The 26,053-nt window shown below is 42.4% G+C and overlaps 1 protein-coding gene across 1 annotated transcript; it reads left to right on the top strand.

Annotated features, from left to right (window-relative positions):
- The first annotated feature begins 650 nt into the window (after nucleotides 1–650).
- On the top strand, nucleotides 651–26,051 carry GNS (glucosamine (N-acetyl)-6-sulfatase). Its single transcript, XM_035126654.3, has 14 exons — nucleotides 651–990; nucleotides 4,537–4,596; nucleotides 6,338–6,544; nucleotides 7,271–7,336; nucleotides 8,441–8,539; nucleotides 10,366–10,533; nucleotides 13,097–13,179; nucleotides 15,421–15,539; nucleotides 16,039–16,142; nucleotides 17,297–17,398; nucleotides 18,450–18,557; nucleotides 18,843–18,953; nucleotides 20,850–21,010; nucleotides 21,711–26,051. Exons 1-14 carry the CDS (start codon nucleotides 838–840, stop codon nucleotides 21,784–21,786), a joined length of 1,617 nt encoding a protein of 538 aa, XP_034982545.1. The 5' UTR covers nucleotides 651–837; the 3' UTR covers nucleotides 21,787–26,051.
- The last annotated feature ends 2 nt before the right edge of the window (nucleotides 26,052–26,053 follow it).

Below are 26,053 nucleotides of genomic sequence, written 5' to 3'. Positions count from 1 at the left end.
ATTCCTATTTTTTTCATTTAGTCTTATTCTAGTAAGTCGTGCACAGTGCCGCTTTCAAAGTGTTGTTTCAGGCCTATTTCTCAATGCTAGCAGTATCAATTATAATGACCAACAGCCTATCCTGTCTACTCAGAAGCAACCTCCAAATCCCCACTGAAGTAGAGCTTATTTCTGAGTAAAAATAATAATAATTCCTTCCAGTAGTACCTTAGAGACAGACCAGCTAAGTTTGTCATTGGTATGAGCTTTCACATGCATGCACACAAAAGCTCATACCAGTGACAAACTTAGTTGGTCTCTAAGGTGCTACTGGAAGGAATTTTTTTATTTTGTTTCTACTACAGCAGAGCAACACGGCTACCTACCTGTAACTAGAATTATTTCTGAGTAGTCATCCATACGATTGCACTGTTGGAAATCAGCAATGGTGCTTTTGTAGTCACCAGGGGGGGAAAACATGCCTTTTAATCTTCACATAGCTGCCGTTTTATCTAGCACTGTATAGATTATATATATAAAAAGAGAGACTTTTGCTTCCAGCGTTGCAGGGGTCCCTTAACAGCTCTGCCATTCTGTGACTCAAGCTCGGCGGCCAAGAGGCGGGAGCAGCAAAGGGCCAGTGGGCGGGGCTTGAGGCCTGCCGTCACCGCAGCCGTAGAAGCGCCGCGGGAGGCCTGTCGGTCACGTGGCCCGGGCTCCTTTCGCTTCCCCAGCCTCTTCTCGGCGTACTTAAAAAGGGGGCGGGGAGAATGGAACGGGGAAGCGCGCGCGCCTCTCTCTCGTGACAGCCCAGCCCGGCTCGCCTCTCCCCCTCGGCGCTCCAGCTCCGGTGCAAGGATGGCGCGCGCCGCTGCTGCTTCTGCTTCTGCCTGGACACTCTGTTTCCTGCTTTTGTCGTCGGCCCTCGCTTTGGCCGCCGCCGCCCGGGCGCGGAAGCCCAATGTGGTGTTAATCCTGACCGACGACCAGGACACCTATCTGGGCGGAATGGTAACGCCGCGCCTCCCTTGGGAAGTAGTGGGCGGGTGTGTGTGTGGATTTGGGGCCTGCGCGCGCGGAAAAGAGTTTTTTGGGGGAGGGGTCTCTTCAATGGGAGAGAAGAGGCCGAAGAGCCGAGACCCGGGAGGGAAATGGCTACGGCCGCCTTTGAAGAAGAAGGCGGCTTGCCCTTCTCCCAACCCTCGACGTAGCGTACGTGCCTGGAGGGGAGGGGAACCGGAACCTGCTTATCTCCTCGGTGCCAGAGGAGCCAACTCCTAGGGAGCCGAGGTCCCTTCGCCCCCCCTCTAAAATATAAGAGGGTCCGGGCCCCTCCAAAGTTGATGGGCATTGCTATTCAAGTGGTGTGCAAGCACTGCATCATGTGATCGGGTGTGCAGGGCGGGGCTTACCTGGGGTCTTACCGCCCCCCAAAAAATATTTTTTTCAAGTTGGCACCAGCTCTTGGTGCCATCCAGTGCCTGATTTACGTATAAGCTAAGCAAGCTATAGCTTGGAGCTTCACTCTCTTGGGGAGAGTGGATCTATTAGGTTCATAAATTACCATATAGCATATATTCGAACACAAAAAACAGTGACAATTTTTGGTTGACAAAGGACAGCTGGACATATAGAGGGCCCTATTACCTTCAGTAGCTTAGGGCCTCATCAAATCTAAATCCGGCCCAGGTGCCATCCGATTAGAAGCCAGGCTAAGGCTGCAGTCCTGTGCATGCTTTGGCAGGTGTGAGTTCGAGGTAACAAGTTGAGTCATAGGATTGTATTGGCAAGGCTGGAATGCCCAAGGAGCAGTTGGAATCCACTGGGGTGGAGGGTTAAGTGAGGTGTGAAGGGCAATATATCTTGGCTTTCTCATGCTTGTAAAGAGAAGAAGCCCCACTATTCTGTAGTGGGGAAGTGTGCCAGAAAGGCCCTTGGGTGTGAAGTAGTTCAGGAAAGGGCTGTTGAGTCTTTTGGCTTTGGAAGTGGGGAGAATTGGTTGTGTGCATCTGACACGTGGTGCAGGATGGTCCAACCTTTGGTTTTCCCTCCCACAAATGCTGAGAAAGAGGGGGCATGTGGTGGTTTACTAGAAGTTAATGTTGGGTGTGGCAGTGGAAGTACACAACTGGATCATCTCCATCTGAGAATGGACATGTTCAGGTTTTGCCGGCACATTCCTTATGGCCAGGTTGTGTAAACTGACCTTTCTCTACGGCAATTAAGCTAATGCATTTATCATAGGTTGCATAAGAACACATTGCGAGCCTATTCAGTGAAACAGATTTTTCTACATTTGAGAAATGATCTGGGGTTTGTTTGTTTGTTTGTTTGTTTGTTTGTTTGTTTGTTTCCAGTTACGGCAATGTATTGAACAGGTTACAACAGCACATCACTTCCATTAGTGAAATAGCACTGGGTGTAGGAATGCTCTTCCTTGTTAGGATTCAGCAAGAACATGAAGCAATACACTCCTTGGCCTTTTCTACATGGGCAAAGCTAACTTTTTGTTAGACTAGGCCTCAAAAATGACCATGGCTGTTTTCTTCTTCTGCTGCTGCTTCTCCCATCAGACCAGCGGGCACATTTTGGCTTTTTAGACAGTGCTGTGGGTGCCGGTCACAAAAGGGCTGCCATGTGGCTGTGGCATAACAAATTTTCTGCTGTTGTTTGGGGGGAGGGAGCATAGCATAACTCAGAATAGAGGTGGGGTCATTTCTGCCCCCCCCCCGGACAACTTCATACTTGCTGCAGGAAGTCACCTGTGTTCTGCTGGTTGTGATTGATTTCTCTCTTGCCACACTCACAATAATGCTCTTGCTATCTAATAACAGGGACCATTTCCCAGGTTCAGGAAAAGTACACAAGATGGCCGCACCACTGTCTCTACTGCATACTCACTGCATACATACAGCCTGCAACCACATCTCTCACACAGACTCGTGTACTTCACGACCACAAACTTCTTAATTTTTGCCCATGTGAATTGCTCTCTTAGAGAGACACACAGCATAGGTGAGCACAGCAACGTTCAGAAAAGGCCCTCCACAGGTGGGCCATTTACAATTACTGTAAAAACAAAGACATGTGCGCGCACACACACACACACGGGCCATCAGCCTGGCATCCACAGGCAGTCCCTTCAGAATAAGAGGGAGAGTATCTATGAGCTATGGAACCATGTGCTAGTAGAAATAATTGCTGGATTCTAGAATGAAGGGGGGGGCTTTTTAAGGAACTGATAAGACATTTAAGGAACTGATACTGGTAAAACATTCTTACTCACTTTCCAGCACTCACAAACTTGCTCATCATCTGCTCTCAGAAGGTTGTGGTCTCTCCTTCCTTTAAGCAGAGGTTGGATGGCCATCTGTCATGGATGCTTTAGTTGATTCTTGCATTGCAGGAGGTTGGGCTAGATGACCCTTGGGACCCTTCTAACTCAGCAATTCTGTAATTCTATGCCCATATGTGGTGCTTTGTTTTGTTTCCTTTCGGGAAAGAATACCATTGTTGAGCTTATTTAATTTGTTTTTATATTTTTTATGCATTGTTGTAAGTAGCCATGTGTATTTGGACAGAGATGTGTTTAGTAAATAAGGTACAGTATTGCTTATATTTAGCAATAAGTGCTGGTTTCCCTTTTAAGTTGCAAGTCTGAAAGTTTCCTTTTAGTATATAGTGGACGCTCGGGTTGCGAACATGATCCGTGTGGGAGGCACGTTCGCAACCCGCAGCATTTGCAACCCACAGCGCCTTGTCTGCACACATGCGGGTCGCAATTCGGCGCTTATGCGCAAAACGCAATTTAGCATTTCGGCGCGAGCGCCGAAACCCAGAAGTGTCTGTAACCCGATGTATGACTGTAATAATAAATGAAATACTAACAGCTAGAATTTGTTTTGGTACTGTACTATTAAGTTGGTATTGGGTGTTAACAATCATTGAAATTGGTTACTTAAGTAGCAAATCCATCATTGAAATTATTTACTTAAGTAACAAGCCCCATTAAGTAACAAGTGCAGTCCTCTGTGTATTTAATCAAAGTAAGGCCTACTGCAGGGGTCCCCAGACTTACCGGGCTTCGGGCCGGAGGGCAGGGGAGTGCGCGCGCAGCGGGCTGGAGGGCGGGGGAGTGCGCGCCCGTGCTCATGCGCACACTCACACGGTCGGAAAAAAATCGCCGGAAATCGCTTGTGCGCATGCGTATGGGCCTCCCCCGACCCGGAAGTGCATCGGAAATGACCTCTTCTGGGGTCATACGCATGCGCACAAAGGATTTTCGGCTATTTTTTGCCGATTTTGAATATCGTCGCCGCGCGCCGTAAGAGCAGGCGGCGGCAGCGGGCGGCGGGGGTCGTCGCGGGCCGGATTGGGAGGCCAATTGGGCCGCATCCGGCCCGGGGGGCCGTAGTCTGGGGACCCCTGGCCTACTGTGTTCAGTGGGGCTTACATATTCCCTTCTTGTGTGTTCAGGTTTGCAAACATAAACAACTCAATCTTCCTGTGGAGTCATATTATAGTAGCAGGTCTTTATACGTATTTCCTTTCTTTCAGACACCGCTGAAAAAGACCAATGCTCTTATTGCAGAGATGGGGATAACCTTCTCAAATGCAGTAAGTACCGAATCAGGCTGTGCTGTTGAAAATACTGCCATTTTTACCGCTGAGTTTATTGTATTGTTCTCACAAGAAAACCTAAAAAGGGAAGAAGAAATGGACCCAAGGGATGAATCAACACATGGTTTATTAAAGGCATAGTGAGACCTGGCAGAACTGTTACCTTGGTTAACTGGTACCTTGGTGATCCCTGTTTCTCCATGATGTAGCATTCGGGTGGTGACTTTTGCTGTTTCTTGGATACATTTTTTCCTCGTTTCAAAATGGACATCAGAGCTAGAGAGAATTTAGAGGAGAGCAATTTTAAGTCAACTGGGAGTTGGAGCATCTTTCCTATGAAGAAGAGTCATTCTCAAACAGACGGGGCTACCACCTGAGTGCTACAAAGTACAGAAAGTGGCTGGTGATGCCACCTTAGTCTTCTCTGGTATTGCTCTATGTTTTCCATCTTTTGTTTTCAACCAGAGGGACAGCGTAATCAAGCCGTAATGTTTCCCAGAATCCCGGTTTGTTTTCTAACTGGAAACGCAACAGAGTGGTCTGTCAGCTCCTAGTTGGGATTCAGCATTGCCATGTTATTATCTCTGATTTCCATCTGTTTCAAAGTCTACTTGATAATTTTTACTTTAATGATGGACAACCTGTGTCTATATGCTAGAGCCCCCTTCCCGCTGTCAGGAATGGCTGTGGTGGTACTTTGACTATAAACAAAGGTTGATATCTGATTTGAGTCTTTGTCAGCTTTAGATTACTTTCAGTTTCTGCAGCCTGAAGATGTGCACAGGAGTCCTGAAGGGGTCGGGTCAGTTACTTGCATTGTGATCCTTGCGCTGCATGGCTGGTTTAAGGTGGCCAGCCCTGGGGTGGCCTGGGTAGAAGAGACTGAATATCTCCCTAGGCGAGGTGTAATGACACTGAGTTTAAAGGAAGAGGTTGTTATGAAAAAGCCCTACCATTCTAGTCAACTACACTTTGAAGCATCACATTCTGGGGCAGGATATTTCAGCATGCATGGTGGCAACCCAATTCGAAGCTTTTCTGGGTCCCTTTCAGTCTGACTCATAACATGGTTTCTGGACAAAACAGCTTTGATCCCCCCCAGTAGAAAATCTGCACCAGGAGCTCGTTGAAAAGTATCTCCCTTTTGCCGGATTCCTCAGTGACTTCTGATACCATCAGCTATGGTATCCTTTTCAACTGTTAGGCAGGTATGAGATTTGGAAGCAGATTTCTGGTGGTTCCCGCCCTTTCGAGTGCAAAGGCGTGTGTGGATTTCTACTTGACATCTTGATGTTTGGCTTCTGCAATTTAACATCTACATGAAACTGCCGCCTTGAATATATCAATGATACGGTAGTCTTAACACTCGCTGCATGGGGCTGCCTTTGAAAAGCCTCAGTGAGGCCAAAGGGCTTCTGAAACAATCAACTATTCAAATGATTGCTTTTCATGAGGCTGTTGTATACTACCATGGGCAATTTAGAAGTTAAGTTGAAGAGGCAAGAAATATACTGCTCTTCAGCTAGGCAAGTAACCATTTCTTTGTTCCCTGCCAATAAGATGCAGGTCTTTCTAATTTGCTTGCAGGTTAGTTTCAGGTGAATAGTGTAAAGATTTTAAAGGGAGTTGCATACTAAACATTTTATAGACGGAAATCTCGAGTGTTATTAGTTATATGGTAGGTATTTCTGACAATATGCAACTTGATTTTCTCACCGTGCTCTTTTAACTTCTTCAGTATGTGCCCAGTGCATTGTGCTGTCCCAGTAGAGCAAGCATCCTGACGGGAAAATATCCACACAACCACCACGTTGTCAATAACACACTGGAGGGAAACTGCAGTAGCAAATCCTGGCAGAAGATTCAGGAACCATTTACCTTTCCTGCCATCCTCAAGTCCATGTGCGGCTACCAGACGTTCTTTGCTGGGAAATATTTGAATGAGGTACAGTTTTGTGTGTACTGTGCATATATAGCTTGCACGAATTATCTGTCTTAAAATGCTTCTGCATGTATCGAGACTTTACTAAAAAAAATTCAAAAGTAGCAGTTTGTGTGAAAGGGTGGTTAGGATATGCAGTGAGCAGGAGTAGTTTGTTAAGCATAATAAAGCTGGCTTTTACTGCATACAGATGTCTGCTCTGAAACGCTTGAATTACAGCTCCCGCTGCATTAGCCACCTGTGGTGCCACAAGACTTCTTCCCCCTCTTCACTCCTTGTGTGCCCCCGCCAAACTGTCTAGAGCAGTTTTGTCCTGGGATGAAGGAAGAAGAGAGGAAATCTTGTCGCACAGGCTGAAGTCCTAATGGGACACAACCCATTTTCTGTATGAGTGAACCTGAAACTATAAGCAAGCCCTTCCCATACCCTTGTTTAAAACTCAGCATGGTTCCCAGGATAAGATGAATTTGGAACCCTACTCAAGTCCTCAGGCAATAGCCATCTATAGGTTAGACCAGCCTTTCTCAACCTTGAATCCACAGGTGGTGTCGGGCTACAACTCCCGTCTTCTCTGACTCCTCATCCTGATAGCTAGGGATGATGGGTGTTGTAGTCCAACAACTTCTGGGGACCCAAGGTTGAGAAAGGCTAGGTCAAATGAAGGCTTTTCTGGTTGGGATAATTATAATACTAATGACTTGCTTAATGTTGGATTCTTTTCATTTTCAGTATGGAGCAGAAGATGCAGGAGGAATTGGTCATGTTCCTCCTGGATGGAGTTTTTGGTATGCATTGGTAAGTGTCTGTTAAAAATCTACAGTTCGCTTTATATGTTTTACCATCGTATAATATGCCAAGCTCTAATTCTTGAATCTGGGAAGATGGAGGCCCTTCAGAAGTAAAAATAATTAACATGGAACCTTACAGCCTTTCACATTGGCCTTTTATTCCTGCCATCATTCTAGCACACCATCTGCAGACCTGTTTATAGTACTTCATAATATTAAGGAGTGAAGAAGAAGAAGAAGAAGAAGAAGAAGAAGAAAAAGAAGAAACACTAACCCTGAAAGTAAACTGATCAATCAGTGAAGTAGAATTCCCAGAGTCGTAGCATGGTGGCCACTAGTGGGAGTTTAGCAGAGAAAGTTCTCTCAACTCGGATTGGAGTAAATTTCTGGATTATCTCAAAAGGCACTGTAAAATGGTATATGGAGATATTGTATGGAAGGAAAAAAGCGCATTAATCAGATCTTAACAAACAAAACCAAAAACGAATGTACGGGGGAAGTCTAGTTCGGCAGAACAGACTTATTGGATTGCTTATCTTGTATTTGTAACTTGGGGATTTGTGAATATGGTTTATGTTTTACTTGTTTATGTCTAAGTTGTTGTAAGAGAAAATAATAAAAATTATTGATTAAAAAAAAGAGAAAGTTCTCTCAACTCAAATGCTGTGTTAGCCACAAACTCACCAGTTAGTCTTAGGCAGGTATCCCCAACCTGCGGCCCTCCAGATGTTTTGGCCTACAACTCCCATGATCCTAGCTAACAGGACCAGTGGTCGGGGAAGATGGGAATTGTAGTCCAAAACATCTGGAGGGCCTAAGTATGGGGATGCCTGGTCTTAGGCATGCCATGATTTTCCCTCTCAGCCCCTCCATGTGCAGTATAGGCCTGGTTCTGTTGTATAGAGTTGCAAAGATTACTGAGAAGGTATGTGAAGCATTTTAAGCCCTGCAGCATCTGATTATTTATTTATAACCAGTGTGTTAGTTTGGTAAGTCTTACTGGGATTTAAATTTATCTCATTGTGACTGGGGACAAGTAACATTCTAACAACAATCCCCTTGGATGTTTCCTTTTGAATATATATAAAGTGGCTTTTGTTTTCTTCCGCAGGAAAAAAATTCAAAATATTATAATTACACACTTTCAGTAAATGGAAAAGCACGGAGGCATGGTGAGAACTACAGCGTTGATTACCTGACGGATGTACTGGTAAGGATTTCTCAGCAATTAGGTGTTTAGCAAGATGAATTCTAGCTTGGTTCCAGGACTATTATCGGGTTGAACTCCTAGTATAATAGTGAAGCAAAGTCAAATCCTGAGTGTAAATGAACACTGGGTGTCACACAACACAAAGCATTTAACTGTAGCTTAAATGTACTTTCTTGAAAGGCACCAAAACTGCCCAGATATAACTGAGGTTTTTTATTTTTTTTGATAACCATAAGGTAATCGAAAATTAAAATAGGTGGTAAGGCAGTTTTCACACTGGTAATTTGCTTCCTTACTTGGAAGCATGTCATATTGATTTAACTTGCTTCCATGTATAAGTGTGTTCAAATTTGTAGACTATATATACAGTCATACCTTGCTTGTTGAACAGAATCCATTCCGGAAGTCTGTTCGACTTCCGAAAACATTCGACAACCAAAGCGTGGCTTCCAATTGGCTGCAGGAGCTTTCTGCACTCAATCGGAAGCTACATCGGATGTTCAGCTTCCAAAAAATATTCGTGAACCAGAACACTCACTTCCAGGTTTGTGGCATTCGGGAGCCAAAATGGATGAGTACTAATGCGTTTGACAACCAAGGTACGACTGTGGTATTTGTAAGCCTATGTCCTCAAACTAGTTATGCCCCAGTAACCAGTTTGTTAATAGCTGTCAAGATGACAGTTGAAAAAGCAAGGGAAGCTTAAAATGCAGGGCTGTGATAATAAGATTAAATGATAATAAGATTAAAGGTCACAGTTAAATGGGATGACCAACCTGTGTTACAAAGATGATTTTATTTTTAGCAATGGTCAAAAACACACACACTAAATGTTTTTAAAATACCAAACCCTTCGTGTTTCATATTATGGTCTTTGGGATTGGGGTGTGACTCAGTTGCAGAGCACATTTTACATAGGAAAGATCCCATATTTAATCTTCAGCATCTCCATGTAGTTGCTAGGAGAGACCCCCGTCTGAAATCCCGGGGGGCTGTTGCCAGTGATAGAATCATATAATTGTAGAGTTGGAAGGGATCCCAAGGCTCATCTAGTCCAATTCCTTGCAATTCCATCTAGTCCAATTCCTTGCAATGCAGGACTGCAGAGTAGGCAGTACAAAGCAACATGGACCCAACATGGACCATTGGTATAAGGCAACTTCCTAAAATAAAAGGAATACATTGTTGGACAAGAATGGTTGCCTATAGTGAGATAGTAAAAGTTTGAAGCAATGGTGTTTTATCAGATTTTGCTCCTCCTTGTGTCTGGATACCAGCATGGCATCAAATGTTAGACCTAAAGAACGTTGGTACTTAATTTGATAAAATAAGAAATAAATATTCCCTGCCTCTCACATAGAATTTAACTTCTGCTCAAAGGAAAATACAAAAGAAAGGAACTGTTGAAATACATGTAACTCTTCCAATGCAACAGGGACAGGGATTTGTAATTTTGGAGACTCTTTAGAGAATCTGTATCTGATTATTGGACAGCAGTAAAATAGAATGAGCTTTAAGTTAATAAATCACAGGTCAGCAAGGTTTACCTCACCTGGGCCGGTTCACTCCAGCAGAGATCCCTCCTTGGGCCAGATCGCACGCACGCCTGTGATTTCCGGCATCTGCGTCTGCCCAGACGTGATTTCCGGCACCATGGAAGCGAGTCCCCGTGCCCGCTGCGCCGGTTTAGCGCAGCACGCGGGGACTTGCCAAGCAGGCAGCTCTGTTCGGGGGCAGCTCTGGGCCAGTTAAACGACCCCTGTGGGCCGCTTGTGGCCCATGGACCTTAGTTTGCCGACCCCTATAATAAATCTTTTGGTTTTCAGGCCAACATGTCCTTGGATTTTCTGGAATATAAATCCAACTTTGAGCCATTCTTCATGATGATAGCAACTCCTGCACCCCACTCACCTTGGATAGCTGCTCCTCAGTACAAGAAAAGCTTTCAGAATGTCAGTGCTCCAAGAAACAGTAATTTCAATATCCATGGAAAGGTATGGATTATCAATTACAAATGTGTTAATTAGCGATTGCTAGATATAACAAATTAATCTTCATTTGAGCTTTTAAAACAGCTAATCACCATGGGAATCTGTCATGAGAACTTGCCATGAGATCAAGGCATAAAAGTATGTGGGTGGAAGTTGCAGGTCTACAGGGGGTGAACTTGATTTCTCTACAAAATACAGAAATTTCTGGCGAGTGTGATGAGAGTGTTTAAGCTAAGTCAGCTCCTCTGCCATTCATAATTTTGTTTAGTTTCCTGTTTGTATCCTTCAATATGTGCAGCCCGTATATTGCCTCTAAATGTGTGAATTGTACTCTTGTGTTTAGTTGTCTGTTCTTTAGAAATGAACTTAGTAGTTGTTGTTTTTAACAAGTGTCTACAGGCTTGGCACTATATGGAATCAATAGGTCTTCTTCAGTCTTCTGACTCAAGATGAAAGTACCTTGTATTCAAGCAACCCTTATTTGCCTTGCTAACTTAGAATGAAACTCTGCCAGAATAGTTGTCATTTCTAATGGAGCTTTAGAGAGTGCTTTAGTGACCAATCAGCCTATACACACAGAGAAACAGAGAGGAAGTTCGGACATCTAGATCTTCAGAATCTGAAGTTGTTGTATCTGTGGCTTGAAGATGGCTAAGTAGTGGTCTCAGGAATTTATCAATAAGATCAGGCTTCCTCAACCTCGGCCCTCCAGATGTTTTGAGACTACAATTCCCAGCATCCCTGACCACTGGTCCTGCTAGCTAGGGATCATGGGAGTTGTAGGCCAAAAACATCTGGAGGGCCGAGGTTGAGGAAGCCTGAATAAAATGGTGCCTGGGAGTGCTGTGTTCACAGTGTTGAATATATAGTCAGTGCCGATCTAATGTAGCTAAGATTCTAACTCCCACTTATGTTACATTACTCATCAAAGTGCCTTAAAACAATTTGTCCTTCAGCTGCTGTTGCAACATAGGCTCCTATCCTGAACATGCTGTGTTCTACTATATAGTAAAATGTGTTGGAACGTTATTAGGCAAGCAGTGACGCACAGTTCTTTTCAAAAAATAGTCATTCACATTGTCAACCCAGATTAGACTGGAGCCATTCGTGTTGTTTCTGGATAAAGGTGAAGGCCATGCAGCTCTCAGCCTCATTGGATGAGAATTATGAAGGGGATTTCATCAGCACTTACTGTTGTCTGTTTTTCTACTTCTCCAATTCAAGGTCCTGTTTGTTTTTTAAAGTCTGAACAGTCTCTCAAACATTCTCGTTCCTCCTTGTGGCCCAAGAGCATCTTGTATTCTGGCAGTATGTTTTCATTCAAGCAGAACCTCGTTAGATTCCATTTTAGGAGAAACTTGTGTACATAGCAAAAGGAAACTGATTGCAGAGTCTGTGGGTAGAGTCATCTGTTAATGGAAGAGCATAAGAGGCTATGTTTGCCGATTTCCCCCTCTCCCTGCTCCCCAACGCACCTTGAAAATTGTCTCCAGAAAGTTGGGGAACCCTCCAGAACAGAACAGGGTGAAAGGTGGTATCTGGCATGAGGACAGATGAATTGACAATCACTTTCCTTTCTCTTCTGTTAGCAGACATATCCAATCAATCCAAAATCTTTCCATGAGCACAAAAGGCACCAATTAGATTATATACCATATCATTTTGGAAAATTGTGTTGCTAACATTTATATTGGTTTTTAGCTATTATGAAATAAGTAACCAGTGAGCTTGATCAAATGCCAAATATGACAGCATCTTTATATAGGACAACAGTTCCTCTTAATTTATGACACCAAGAAAGCAAGAGGGAAATAGTTCAAACTGTTAAGACTACAATCCTATATCCACTTATCAATGAGTAAGCCTCATTGAACTCAATGGGATTTACTTCAGAGTAGACACGCAGGTGGCACTGTGGGTTAAAGCACAGAGCCTAGGGCTTGCCGATCAGAAGGTCGGCGGTTTGAATCCCCGCGACGGGGTGAGCTCCCGTTGTTCGGTCCTGCTCCTGCCAACCTAGCAGTTTGAAAGCACCCCCAAAAGTGCAAGTAGATTAATAGGTACCGCTGCGGCGGGAAGGTAAATGGCGTTTCCGTGCGCTACTCTTGTTCGCCAGAAGCAGCTTAGCCATGCTAGCCACATGACCCGGAAGCTGTACGCTGGCTCCCTCGGCCAGTAAAGCGAGATGAGCGCCCCAACCCCAGAGTCGTCCACGACTGGACCTAATGGTCAGGGGTCCCTTTACCTTTACCTTAGACATGGTAAAGGTAGGATTGCACATGTTATCTGAACTAGAATAGTTTGGGTTTTTTGTGTCTGTCATTCCAAATCCCAGTGGCTTGAGGTGGGTAAAATGTTGATCACAAACTGAAAATTGTCTGTTAAACCCAACCTTGGGCCATCCTATCGAAAGGCAATCCAGATAAAACAATATCATTGTTGGCTTTTAAACTGAATCTTAGTTTGTTCCCTTTTTTATATGCTTTAAATTGTTCTTAACCCTAAGTCTTTGGCATGAGGTGGTGGGTAAATCTAAAGTAACAAATGTTGATAATATGTTTTATAGGACAAACATTGGCTCATCAGGCAAGCAAAGACACCAATGACTAATTCATCAATACAATTTCTAGATGATGCTTTTAGGAAAAGGTAGGAAACTTATAGTATTTTTTTTTTAATGGGAGTTCTTGCAAAACTGAAATGGAGCACACTATTTTTTTAAAAAAAGGCCGGCTTTGAAAATCTACACGATATATTCTTGCTTTGGGTTATGAAATAAACTGCAGTTGGTTGAAAACAGTTTGGTTTCACAAATGTCACATCTGCCTCTCCACCTTTTCCTCACCAAATATTCCTTTAAACAGCTGGTGTATTTACATACTTTCTGTAGCAGAGAACAGCTACGTATTGCCTAAGTAGCTGTTGAAAGGGATAAGCAGAAGTGACTGGTGACCATTGAAGGTGGCGAAGCAGAGAGAAAGATAGCTTAAAGACATGGAACGCAGGCACATGCACACCTGGCAAATCTCACCTGACGCTGAAATACACTCTCATGTTATGCTGGCATGCACTCAACCCTTCTCTCCTGATGCTGGCATGCACTCACATACACTTGACTCTTACCCTCTTCTCTCTCTCGTATATTTCTCACACATGTGATCAAAGAGAGAGAGAGGAAGAAAGACAGACTGGGAAGGAAGAAATTGTTTCTAATGTTTGATGTTTTATTTATTATGGTTTTTATATGTGCTGGAAGCTGCCCTGAGTGGCTGGGGAAACCCGGCCAGATGGGTGGAGTATTATTATTATTATTATTATGCTTTATGATAAGAAAGGAAACCCCTATCTCATTGCTTAGCACAGTAATCAGAGGGTCTGTTTATGACTGCAGAGAAGGGAGAACATTTCCTTTCCCCATGAGCAGAAAGGAATGTTTCTCTGCTGTGTGGTGAGAGATGAAGCTATTGCACAGCACAGTAAAGAAGGCATAGCTCTTAACCATAGCTGCCAAGTATCCTGTATTCCCCGGGAAACCCCCGTTTTTCCAGCTGTTCCCAGCCGAAAAACGGATTTTTTTTGTTTTTCCCCGGTTTATTCTGGCGTGGTGGCCATTTTTGAATAGGGCAGAGCAGCATCAAAAGTCGCTTCTGAGCATGCCCAGTTCCAAAATGGCGGCAGCGCTACTTCCAGTCTGCTACTTCCAGTCCGATCCCTTATTTTTCTGGCAGGAACTTGGCAGGTATGCTCTTAACCATTAGTGAGCAAGCAGCTGGGATCAGGAATAGTCCCCTATATGTAATAGTCCTTTGTGCCACAGAACCGCAGTCAACACCTTCCCCTTTTGGGGTGGAAGCTGTGCTTGTGTGCATTGCTCCTGTAAATGGCTGCAGTGCTTGTGAATCAAGAGAGCCTTAAGTAAAAGCCCAACCAGAGAAGGGATTTCTCCCTTGCTAAGGCCTCTCTCAGCGGCTCCCTGTGGTTACTTCTGATCTTCTTCACATGCCTGAGAGTGAGTCTTGTGGCTCCACATGTGCAGCCAGGCAATGGCTCAATGGTTAAAGAGTGTTAAGATGCTGCTAAAAGTGGGTTGGGTGTGAATGATGGTTATGGATACTAAATTTTCATGCAAATTACTGTTTTGGAGGGCTGCAATTGGCTAGGTATTGAAAGTCATCCAAAAAGGAGGCTAAGAGGGAACCATTGGTTCGTATTAGCCTTACTGAAAGGTTATCTTTTCAATGGGTAGTGCTTTTAATATATATATTTTTTCTGGGGAGGGTGGAGTTGTGCCACAGCAGATCAGGTTTCACTTTCTGTTGACCAGAATAGATTTCAGAGAAAAAGAGGTAGTGAATTAGTTATGTGTGCAGATGGAGAGACAAAAAAACCAAACCCTTTCTCTCTATGACTCTTAAGGGGTTGTTTCCTTTTCTGCCCATTGCAACCAGCTGCCTCTGGGAATAAGCCAAACTTGCAGTGCTTGAGGAGCCAAGTGCAGGTTTCCCTTCAGTTAAATAGTACCTAAGTACCCAACTGATGCTTTTACACCCCTCCCAAAGTTGTGAGTCTTGCAGAATTTTCAAACACTTGCTTGAATTCGCACCCCATGAAAATGGTGGTTCTCATTATCAAACAAACTAGATCAAGGTATTGATAGGCACAGGACCTTTTAGAATAGAAAACAGTAGAGCACTAAAATTTAAAAATATATAAGAAAGTCTGCTTTGAGTTATGAAACTCACATTTGCATGCACATATCCTCATACATTTAACACACTTAAATGAAGAAGTGTGCATGCACACGAAAGCTTATACCCAGAACAAATTTAGTTGGTCTCTAAGGTGCCACTGGACAATTTTTATTATTAAAATCTTTCCTGTTCGCCTCAGATGGCAGACACTTCTGTCAGTGGATGATCTGATTGAAAAACTGGTGAAGAGGCTGGAATCTCATGAAGAGTTGGATAATACATACATTTTTTACACTTCAGACAATGGCTTTCATACAGGTAAATGTATTTTAGTTAAATAGATATTTTTTAAAGGCTGTAAACTTTTATACATGCATTTGAAACAACTTCAGATAAGCGGTAGCAATGGGAAATGATGGGAGAAGCGATGCAAATTTGTGGCTTTGGAAACTATTGGCATCCAGACACCTTAGTCCTATATTTTCTCTTTGCGGTCACTTCCTGGAATTTACCTCTAAGCTAAAAACAATATAGGAGTGACCGAAAATAAAGCGTTTCCCTAATCAATCATGCAGACCAGCTGGGGAGTGGACAAACACCAAGAGGGATAAAGCAGTAATGGCTAAACTGTGACCCACCAAATATTATTACATAGACTCAAACTCTTACCAGCCTCAGCCAGCATGGTCAATAGTCAGAGAAGGTGGTAGTTGTACTCTACCAACATCTAGAAGGCCAAAGGTTAGCCCCTCCCTGGGATAAAATAACAAAAGCTGTCAATGCAGTATATAGAATTTCTGTTCTGCATGTTTCTTAGGTCAGTTTTCATTGCCTATCGACAAACGACAGCTCTACGAGTTTGACATTAAAGTTCCACTGTTGGTGCGAGGACCGGGAATCAAACCCAACCAAACGAACAAGGTAAAGTTATACTTACAATAAGTGCAAATACCTGCTACCATGTTGTTTGAAAGCAGCCTGGTTCCAGAACATTTGTTGTGTGAACTGGAAAAAGAATTCAGTATGAGTGACATTGGAAAGAGAGAGAAGATACTGAGAAACAGAATATGTAAAGAGAAGTGAGTGTGGTAAAACCTGCAGCTGTGTAGAATGGAATAGTCAAACTTACTAAGATGTTACTGCCTCTGAATCGGCCTTGCAAAGAAGCAATAGCAGCTACAAGCCTGTGTGATTTAATGTGTGTGTGTGTTGAATTGTTACAAAGCTTCTTGCCTAGGCATTGGCAGTTGTTCTTAGTCACACGAGGGACTCGATAAATTTGGTTATATACTGGCATTCTCTGAATATTATGTTGTAACTACATAAAGGGTGTGAAAAGTATTCTAATGACTTCTAGAAAACTGGAAGGTGGACCAGGACTCACACTAGAGATGGTGCTTCATTGCTTCTGCAGACATCCTTTTAAACATGTGTTCACATTAAATAAATAACTGGTCCCAAATAACAGATTAGCACAGTTGGCCACAAGGTAACACATTAATAAAAATAACAGTCAAGGTGTCTATATTAGAAAGTGGACACCTTTCATGTTTCCCCCTCCTCTTTCCCTCTGTCTTCCTTTTTGCTCTTTTGTCTTGCTTTATGGAATGCAGTGGGATGCAAGTTCTTAGAAGTTCTCGTGCAAGATTAGAGGGGAGAATGCGAGGGATGGCTCGGATAAGAATTAGTTATTACACAGCAATGATCATTGTATTTTCTTGTACCCTTTTTATTGTAAAACAAATGTTGATAAAAAAATAATTGCCATGTATTAGTAGAAGGCAGGTATCAACTATAGTCCTAGCTTTAAATGGAAGATGTTCTGAGTTGGCAGCTCGGTCAGTGCATGTAGAAAGCTGGCGGGAGGAAATGGCAAGTGCAGTTTAAACTGCTTCCCCAGAGCTTTAGCAATATGTTCCCCCAGCTTTTCAGAGCACAGTAGAAGTCTGTTTATGTGACAGAAGCAAGTGTAGACTAACGTGGGGGCCACCATGCTTGGACCCTGCAAATGTGCATGTTTCCACTTGGACCATAATTGGAAAATCCATAATTATTTTATGTTTCCTGCCTTCTAGATGCTTGTGGCAAACGTTGATTTGGGTCCTACTATTTTAGATATTGCAGGCTATGATCTAAATAAAACACAGATGGATGGGATGTCACTACTACCATTACTGGTAAGTACATTGGTGGGGTTGTTATTATTATTAGGTATTCTGGTAACTGCTCTAAACATTGTTCTTTAGTGATTGTTCTTCCACTCTATGAGGTCCAGCAGTCGTAATCTCCTCTACCTTGTAGGCATTTTCACAGCCCTTGCTGTTGGTATTGGTAGGAGTGATAGATTCAGTGGTAGAGCACAGAATTTGAACTCAGGATCTTCTGTCTGCAGACACCCACTAAAAGGGAAGGATCAGGCAGCATGTGATGTGAAAGAACGGTGTCTGAGAGGCATAGAATAGCTAATACCGAACTAGATGGACAAAAAATAACACAACCTGGTGTAAAGCAAATCAGAGTGTATATTTATTGAGCACAACCCAATTTACTGATTAAATAATATTGTGAAATAATTTGAGGACTGATACAGCTTGCCTCTGTTTCTTTTTGTAAAAAAAAAAGTCTTAATTGAGGATTTTCTTGGGTTACAAAAGTACACATATCACCTCCATTTTCATATCATAAAGTCCTTTCTACAGATCAGTTATATTCGATGTGAGGCATTAATGTTGTATACAGTATAAGGTGGCTTCTCGTTGCAAAAAAAGGGAAATGAAGCAAAACGCTTCGTGATAAATTCCAGAGGAGCTAAAAGAAAGGAACAGTGCATGTTTATAACATGCAGACTTAGCATAGCATCTCTGAGCTCTGTGGTTGCACCTCACACATTTGGGCCATTTTTATTGTGAATCTGGTGGAGAGCACCTAGTGCATTTAAGGGACACTTTAGCAGTGTGAAACTTCACAGAAATTGTTTCTCAGCAGTTCTTCTGTCTCTAACATCAGATACTGAAGATGACATCAGCTTTCAGTCATGAAACTGTAGAGTGCAAAGACTGGGGCTTTCTTCATGTTTATACTTAAGTCTCTGCTGCTGCTGCTGCTATCACAAGTTTCAGGCTTAGTTTCCACAGTTCTGGAGGCTAAAAGCCCTTTTTGTTTTATGAAGCTTCCATTCTACTCGGTCTGCAGTCACCCACACAGTTGCTGACATTTGCTTTATTTTAGAGAGGAGATGCAAATGTGACCTGGAGATCAGATGTTTTGGTTGAGTACCAAGGAGAAGGACACAACAGTAGTGATCCTACCTGCCCTGCCCTTGGACCCGGTGTCACCGTACGTAGTTCTGTTTTCTTCCATTTGCTTTTTAGAATCCTCATCTGAAGAATGTTGAGAAACATGGGGTCCCCGAGAGTTTGTGTGGAAAGATTAGATGAGGAGCGGCATCTTGTACATAGGCCAAAAAAAAAGGAATGAGGGGTTTGAAAGCAAATTTAAGTTGCATCTAGGACAGTCTGTGGGCATACAGTGGGCATACGTCGCTGTTCACTGTCAGTGCTCTGTTGTTTGTGTGTAACAATGGATCTGTGCCGCATTGTAACAGAACTTTTGTTTTTATAGCATTGCTTTCCAGATTGTGTCTGTGAAGATGCATACAACAATACATATGCATGTGTAAGAACACTCTCTTCTTCATGGGATCTGCAGTACTGTGAATTCGATGATCGTGAGGTAATTGTTCTGTTTTTGGGATTTATTTTTTTTACAGTACCATGTTAACTTCAACTCTTGATGTATTCTGTGCAGATGGGAATAGCTGTTCTAGGAGTTATTTATGCAAATCCCAGAACCTGGTTAACCAAGTAGGTTAAATTTAGTGTAATCAGCTATTTCCCATTTGACCTGAAAGCTCCCTCACCAGACAGCTGGTTCAGATATCTATATTTAATCATCCTGTTTGTTTTGGGTTTGTTATGTTCGTTTCAGTTATGCAGTTAGCAAGATTCCGCAAACAACAATTCTAACTTGTAAAGTACTTAGGTGAACTTTGACAAGGGGAACCACGACCCACTCCTGTAAGATATTATCTCTGTGTCAGTAAAATGCAATGCAGGAAGTAACCTTTAGTAGGGGTATATAATCTTGCTAGTCCAGCACTTACCTTCTGAAGTAAACTCAGTGTTGGCTCAAGAACTCTGAAAGTTTCCTTTTACAAGCAGATTCTTGCAATAAAAAGGGTATGTAGAGAAAGCTGTATGAGTTTGGCCAAATGGAGCAGGCAGACAGATGTGTAAATAACATGATAGCACTATCTAACAGAGAATTGCCATCTTGACAACGGGCCACAGTTTAAGAGAAGATCAGCTTTAATGGAATACTATTATTGTTATTCTGTGTTGTCATTATGAAAGGAGATCAGTTCGCTTCCTACACTTCTATAGCAATCAATCCCTTATTCCCTCTTCTGTCACTCTCGGTTGTCTAGTTAAGATTCTTCAGAGAGGGGAGACTCTGTTCTTTTTCTCAACCCATGATATATCTATATCCCGCATCCTAGTGGACATGGCTATATTTTCAGGGTGTTTTTTTTAGTATAAGTAGTTCCTATAACATTGGTGCAGAAGTTTAGTATTTCCTTTTGTGCAGAGCAATCACACACCAGAATAATGGCTAGAAATGGGTAATGTAATGTAATGTAATGGCTAGAAATGGGTTTTTGGCACGTTACTCCTTACCTGCATTGGCAATGAATACTGCCCTGTTTGGCTTTAAAGAACCAGTAATTTTAAGGCTAGGAGAAAGAGACCTGCAGGCAAAGCCCACTCTAGATTGTAGATTGTACACTCGATCATATCTCACTGCTGGAGTGAGCAAACAGTGGGTAAAGTGCTGATGGCTACATGCAGCAACGAAAAACAAGACTGGGGCCGAACATCAGAGTATGGTTCTTGTTCTAACAGGTGCGGCTCTAGCAGTAGTTGCTAATGACGAATGTAAAACTTAAGGTTTGATGAACTAGTAGCACTGTAAATCGAAACGAGGCAGGCAGCTTGAACACTGAGGAGGGAACACAGGTCTGTAAAAAGATCCGGGACAATTGGCTTTGAGAGGATTTTAGTGACCTACCTCTCCCTTTAGAAGCGAAATTTAAATCCCATTAGTAAGATGCTGGCTTCATGAACACTTGTTCATGGAGCGACATCTGTCACCCCATAGATCGCCAGGCTTGATTCGGCTGATCTGGCAGGCTAGGTGGGTATCCCCCTCCTTCCCTCCCTCCCCACCCCATGTGCGTTCCTCCCAAAGCTTGCGCGCTCGGTGGAAGAGGGCAGCTATCCCACTTGACAGCGCCTCCCAGCTATCATGAGGGTGATCCGCTATGAGTGGTGAAACTAGAAGACTATGAGAAAGAGATTTGGTTTCTGCTTACTGTCGCACAAACCAAACTAAAGTTCAGATGTATTGCTCCTACAAAAGGAGCAACAGGATGGGATCAACAAATGGATTTATCCATGTGGCATCTAATAGACCATGTTAAAATGTAATGGCAATCTTCATTGTAGTATCTCTGGCTAAATCCTCAGTTCCATGTTATTTAGCATGTCATACCTCTCTTTTTTTATGCAGGTGTTTGTCGAAGTTTACAACTTGACTGCAGACCCGCACCAGATTACCAACATTGCAAAAACAATAGATCAAGAAATTTTAGAAAAGATGAACTATCGGCTAATGATGTTGCAGTCCTGTTCTGGAGCAACTTGCCGCACACCAGGCGTATTTGATCCGGGGTAAGCCTGCACTTATTGACCTTTTTCAGTCGTCATATAATTTTGCAACTGTTTTTGAACAGTTCAGGCGCACAGACCTTCCCTCTTGGGTCTTTTGAGTTATTGTAAGTAAATTTCAGTTACAAGGTTTTTAATCAGAATTCTTGCAAGTGAGGCAAGTCCTTTTAATAGTATATCCAACAAATCTGAGACCTGAATACTAAGATCATTTAGCTTAGATAAAAGGTTTCCCATTTTTCCTCCTCTGACTTGCACCCAACCTAATTCTCTAGAGATTTGGGTAGGAAGGAGGTTTTCCTTGGTCCAAGCCACAGGCTTTAAAAGAAACCTCTTATCTGAGCCTAAACATGAAGTATTTAAAGCTTATATGTAACAAACCCCTTGCTGCAGCTTGCTTGTTAGCAGCTGCTTCTAACACTTTTGAGCTTGGAACTAAACAACGGAAACAGTTGCTTCTTTGAAAGTACTGTATTCAACAAAATGCAGCATCTATATAGCCGCCATTCATTTTAATGGAACACAGCTTCTTGCATGAATGTGATGTAACTAATACAGCAGAGGTTTCTCTCGAGGAAAAGATCAGCAAGAGGTTCTGTAACACACACAGAATGCTGATATTTTTAAAAACTGCAAATACCAGACTTGACCTGAAAGCACTTTTTTTCCTCCACTTCTCCCAAACTCACCCCTTTCCCTGTAGATACAAGTTCAACCCACACCTGATGTTCAGCAATCATGGGACTCCAGCTCGCAGACTTTTTACACGGTCACTGTAGCTGCAGTGGCTAGCCTGTTGTGTTAACATTTCTTCAAAGTGACTGCAGAATATCTGCTGAATCCACTATGACTACATATGAAAGGCATGATTGGCGGACTCTGTTTGGAGAAAATAACCTCCCGAGCTGGTTGTTTTGTGCAATACGTGCTAACAGACACAATCGGTCTAGTTCCCTCAAAATCTGATTACCACATCAATCTGAAAATGGTATCCTGAATGTTGACTTGTGGCCAGGAATCTCAATTTGTTTGGTGTTATGTGAAAGACCTCAGGTGGGTGGAAACTGTGTTAACTACTTACCTTTGAGAGCTGGTTCTGACGGAAGTATTTTTTTTTGGGGGGGGGGATAGCAGGGTCATCCTGGCCAACCCTGCAGGCAGAGGCTATAGATCGCCTCCCTGCTAAGCTTTCAAGAAGATGCATTGTGCTTCTGGGTTGTGTTTAGAAGTCTAGTATAATCAAGTTAACCAGGGAGGTTGCCATTGTTTTTCTTCTTAGCTTTTCAGGACTCGTCTGGAATTGCTGATTAGAACATATGTGCCTGTTAGATTGTCTCATGTATTAATCAACTGTTTTCAGATCAGAACCAAGTAAGCCACTAAATGGAGACTCCCCCCCCCCCAAAAAAAAAGATAAATGGCACATTCATCACATTTTCTATTTTGTACGGGAGCCACTAATTTAAGAGTGATATTTTAACTGGAAAATGTGCATTCTCAAAAGTACAATAGAATCTGACATTAGGGTTGCCAGACTCAATAAAGGACAGGACTTCTGTGCCTTTAATTGCCCTGCTCTCTTTTGAGTGTGGAAACCTTAAAGAGAAACTAGGAGACCCTTTGTTTAATTTCCAAGCAAAGAGTCTGCTGGTTTCTCTTTAAGGTTTCCACACTCAAAAGAGAGCAGGGCAATTAAAGGCACAGAAGTCCTGTCCTCTATTGAGTCTGACAACCCTATCTGACACCCCAATGTAGCAATATATACAGAGGAGCGTATTTGTTACTTTAGGATATAATGATTAGTGCATTAGCCCTTTATGCCAGAAAACTGCAAGTCATATTTATTTGATGCCCAGACTTGACGCTTCTTATTCTTGATTGCCCTATGCTTGTGAAATATATTGTTAGCACTTGTTGAACGTTTGGTCCTATTTTTATTTAATATCCAGAGAAGCCAATCAGGCTATTTTGCTATCAACATTTGCTTGAATACCAGACCAGTTCTCTTCAATTGGCTGACTTATCACCCAAAGGGCATATCTCCTTAAACACTTAGGCAGCACAATGCCCCCAGTTTTGTCCCAATCGTATCCACTTAACAATAGATAGGAGCAACAAATATAAATGGACCTCTTTTATAAGAATGGCCTATTTGGACATATGCTGTGTCAGATGATCTAAAAAGACTGAGGTCACATAAAGTGAGAATGTGGCTTGAGTCATCCTGGAAGTGGGGGGAGAGCATGAAAGGAAATTGCTTCAGAGATTTAGGCTGTTGCTCCAGCCAATTTAAACACCTCTGAAAATCAGTCGGGGAGGGGGGCATTGCTTGTCAACTTTAGTGATTTAAATCAGAGCTAGAAACGTGTAAGTTCTGCTGCAGTTAAATATATTACATGTTTTTATTTTCTGTTTGTCATACATAACCTTGAGAAAGATTACTCTGCATTTAATACCTCTAGCTAGAGTGGATCAGAATGAGTTCCAACATTTTTTAGCAGCAAGCTCCTATACCATATTAAGGTTAACTTCTAATGTATGCCTGTGTGGACTTGAGAGTAGGGGTGGGAGCCTGTAATCACCTGGAAGTTGTTGGGACTCCCAATTCCCAGCCATCACATTCATCAGTTGGGAATGATGAGAGATGCAGTTCAGTGGTACCTGGCAGGCCAGCGGTTTGCCACCCCTGACTTTAAGAAACATTTAAGAGTTAAGGTGTTTTACTTGGTCTGAGCAAAAGATTCTGTGCTGCATGTCTTAAACAATGTTCATGCTATCGAAACTAACCATACAGAATGAGTGAAACAACTTAGTAGTAGTTTGATATATTTAATACTATGAAATTCACCGGTTGATTCCTCACAAGGCACTTACGAACCAGGTAATATACAATAGCAATTCAGGAAGAAACTTGGGATTTTGTAAAACGTAGAATGGAAAGATTTTACTTGTTTTGTTATTCCTTTAGGTTCTTACTATCATTTTCTTTCAGAACAATGGGCTTGCATCTCAAAATGTCTTAAATGTGTTAACTTCTAAATATCCTATCCAAAACTGCATAACTTTTGTAAAAAAAACACCACACACACACACACACACACACAACTTGTGGAAATGATTTTATTCGTGCAAACTGGACTTTCCCTTTTCCTCCACCTGTAGAACCCCATACAACCCCAAAATTTGCTCTGGGTGGGGATTGGGGGAGCTTTGAAGGCGTCAGGGAGAGGAAGGCTGATCATGTCTCAGAGCACAATGTTGGCATGGGAAAGACAGGCTGCTTTGAACATGATGGCAAGTGGAATCATAAGAATGAGAGCGCCACCAGAAACCTATTTTTAACCAGTCTTTGTGCCTAAGCATTTACCTAAAAGTAACACCGCCCCCCCCCCACAGATCTAATCACTTATTTGTATGCTTCCATTCTGTAAGATTCTAGCTATTGTTGTTGCCTGTTTGCACTTTACGATGAAGACTCTGTCCAACTGTTGGACACCAACAGAGGCCTTACACAATATTAGTTTTAAAGGAAATGTGACGGTAACATTCACATTGCTAAACAGAGCTGCTTGGCAGTGATGTGGGAGCAAACTATGCAGTAGAAAATGAATCTGCCTGGCAAGCCAATTACTCATGACATTGCATAGCTGCTATATCGTGAGGAGCAGCCCAGAGGTGACTGGTGGAGTTTTAATTTAAAAAAAAAATTTTGCACAGCTCACCTCTTTTGTGCATTAAAAAAACAACTTCTAGCTCAATTAACAGAACCTATCAAAAAATTTCAGGGCTCGTTAATGTTTCACAGCACTGCCCTAACATCTCAGAAGTTTCTGCTAAAAAACAACTCTTGGCCAAAGTTCTTTTAAAAGGCAAGTTACCCTGGAAGGCTGTCTGTTCATATGTAACTCACCAAATAGACAGTCACTGCATGTAATTGCTAGGGTTTTACAAGTGCTTGTACTAGGTAGGTCTTTTTTGTACTTGGGCCCCACACCACCGAATCCATCCTGATCAGTACAAAACAAAAAACCGGTAAAATGTTTGTAATGCTGCTCAAAACCATGGCATTTTTTTGTTCAGTTTTCCTTCAAGTGTAGCTGTACGACAACTGTGTATGCTAGTTTCCTTACTCATGAATCATAGCAATTTTTTTAGAAAGTGCCCTTTGAAGGACCCTGTATTATTGCTGCACTTTTCAGTAATTAAATTTATGTACAACAAATAATTGTTTGTGATGAACTGAAATTAAAGGCACACACATCTGAATTGTTGAGTGACTTATCTATTTGGTGATCACAACACATTGATTTAGCTTTGTGAGGAACAGCTTAAAATTCTGTAAAAAAAACCCACAAAGCACAGCTCGGCAGCAAGGGACAGGACACCAAGCTACCCAAGACCACTGCGTGCTTTTAAGAACCTTCCATAAAGACTCCAGCAGCAATGATGGATCTTTTACAACCAATGGAGGAGGTCTGTGGCTAAGTTTTCATTAGATGTTATAGCATCATGTTAGAGCCCTGAAAAACAATTTTGGATAAATGCAGGCCCTGCAGTTTCTCAAAGTAGAAAGGGTTGTGATAATATGCAATGTCTATAATATGACATCTCTCTGATTCTAATGGACCAAAGCTGTTTAATGTGTTAAGTACCTGCCATCACCAAGCTGACAAATACTTGCTGCAGGATTGCTTATGCCTTTACTAGGTTGCGTGATTTGAATTTGTAAGGAATTTTCCCGATTGCTTGAACATGAGCAAATGGTTTGCTTTTTCTTATCCTTGAACATAGCAGAATTTTGTGTCCCGGGAAAGTCACTATCCGTCTCTGGCATGTGGAAGTATAACTGTAAAAACAGCAAAAATAATGTAAATGTTGTACCCCTCACCTTTGGAGATATTGTGGGACATTTGGCTTGTGTCAGATGCCTGGTGCTGATTCGGGATACTGATGTTGCGAAGTCCCATCAAGTTAGCAAAGATTGTTAACTTGTTGTTGGAAGTACTATAAACTTAAACCAGTGATTAAACAATGAAAACATCCATA

Source organism: Zootoca vivipara, chromosome 9 (assembly GCF_965207765.1).
Source record: "Zootoca vivipara chromosome 9, rZooViv2.hap1.1, whole genome shotgun sequence".
NCBI lineage: Eukaryota > Metazoa > Chordata > Lepidosauria > Squamata > Lacertidae > Zootoca > Zootoca vivipara.
This window is presented reverse-complemented; position numbering and strand designations above follow the sequence as displayed.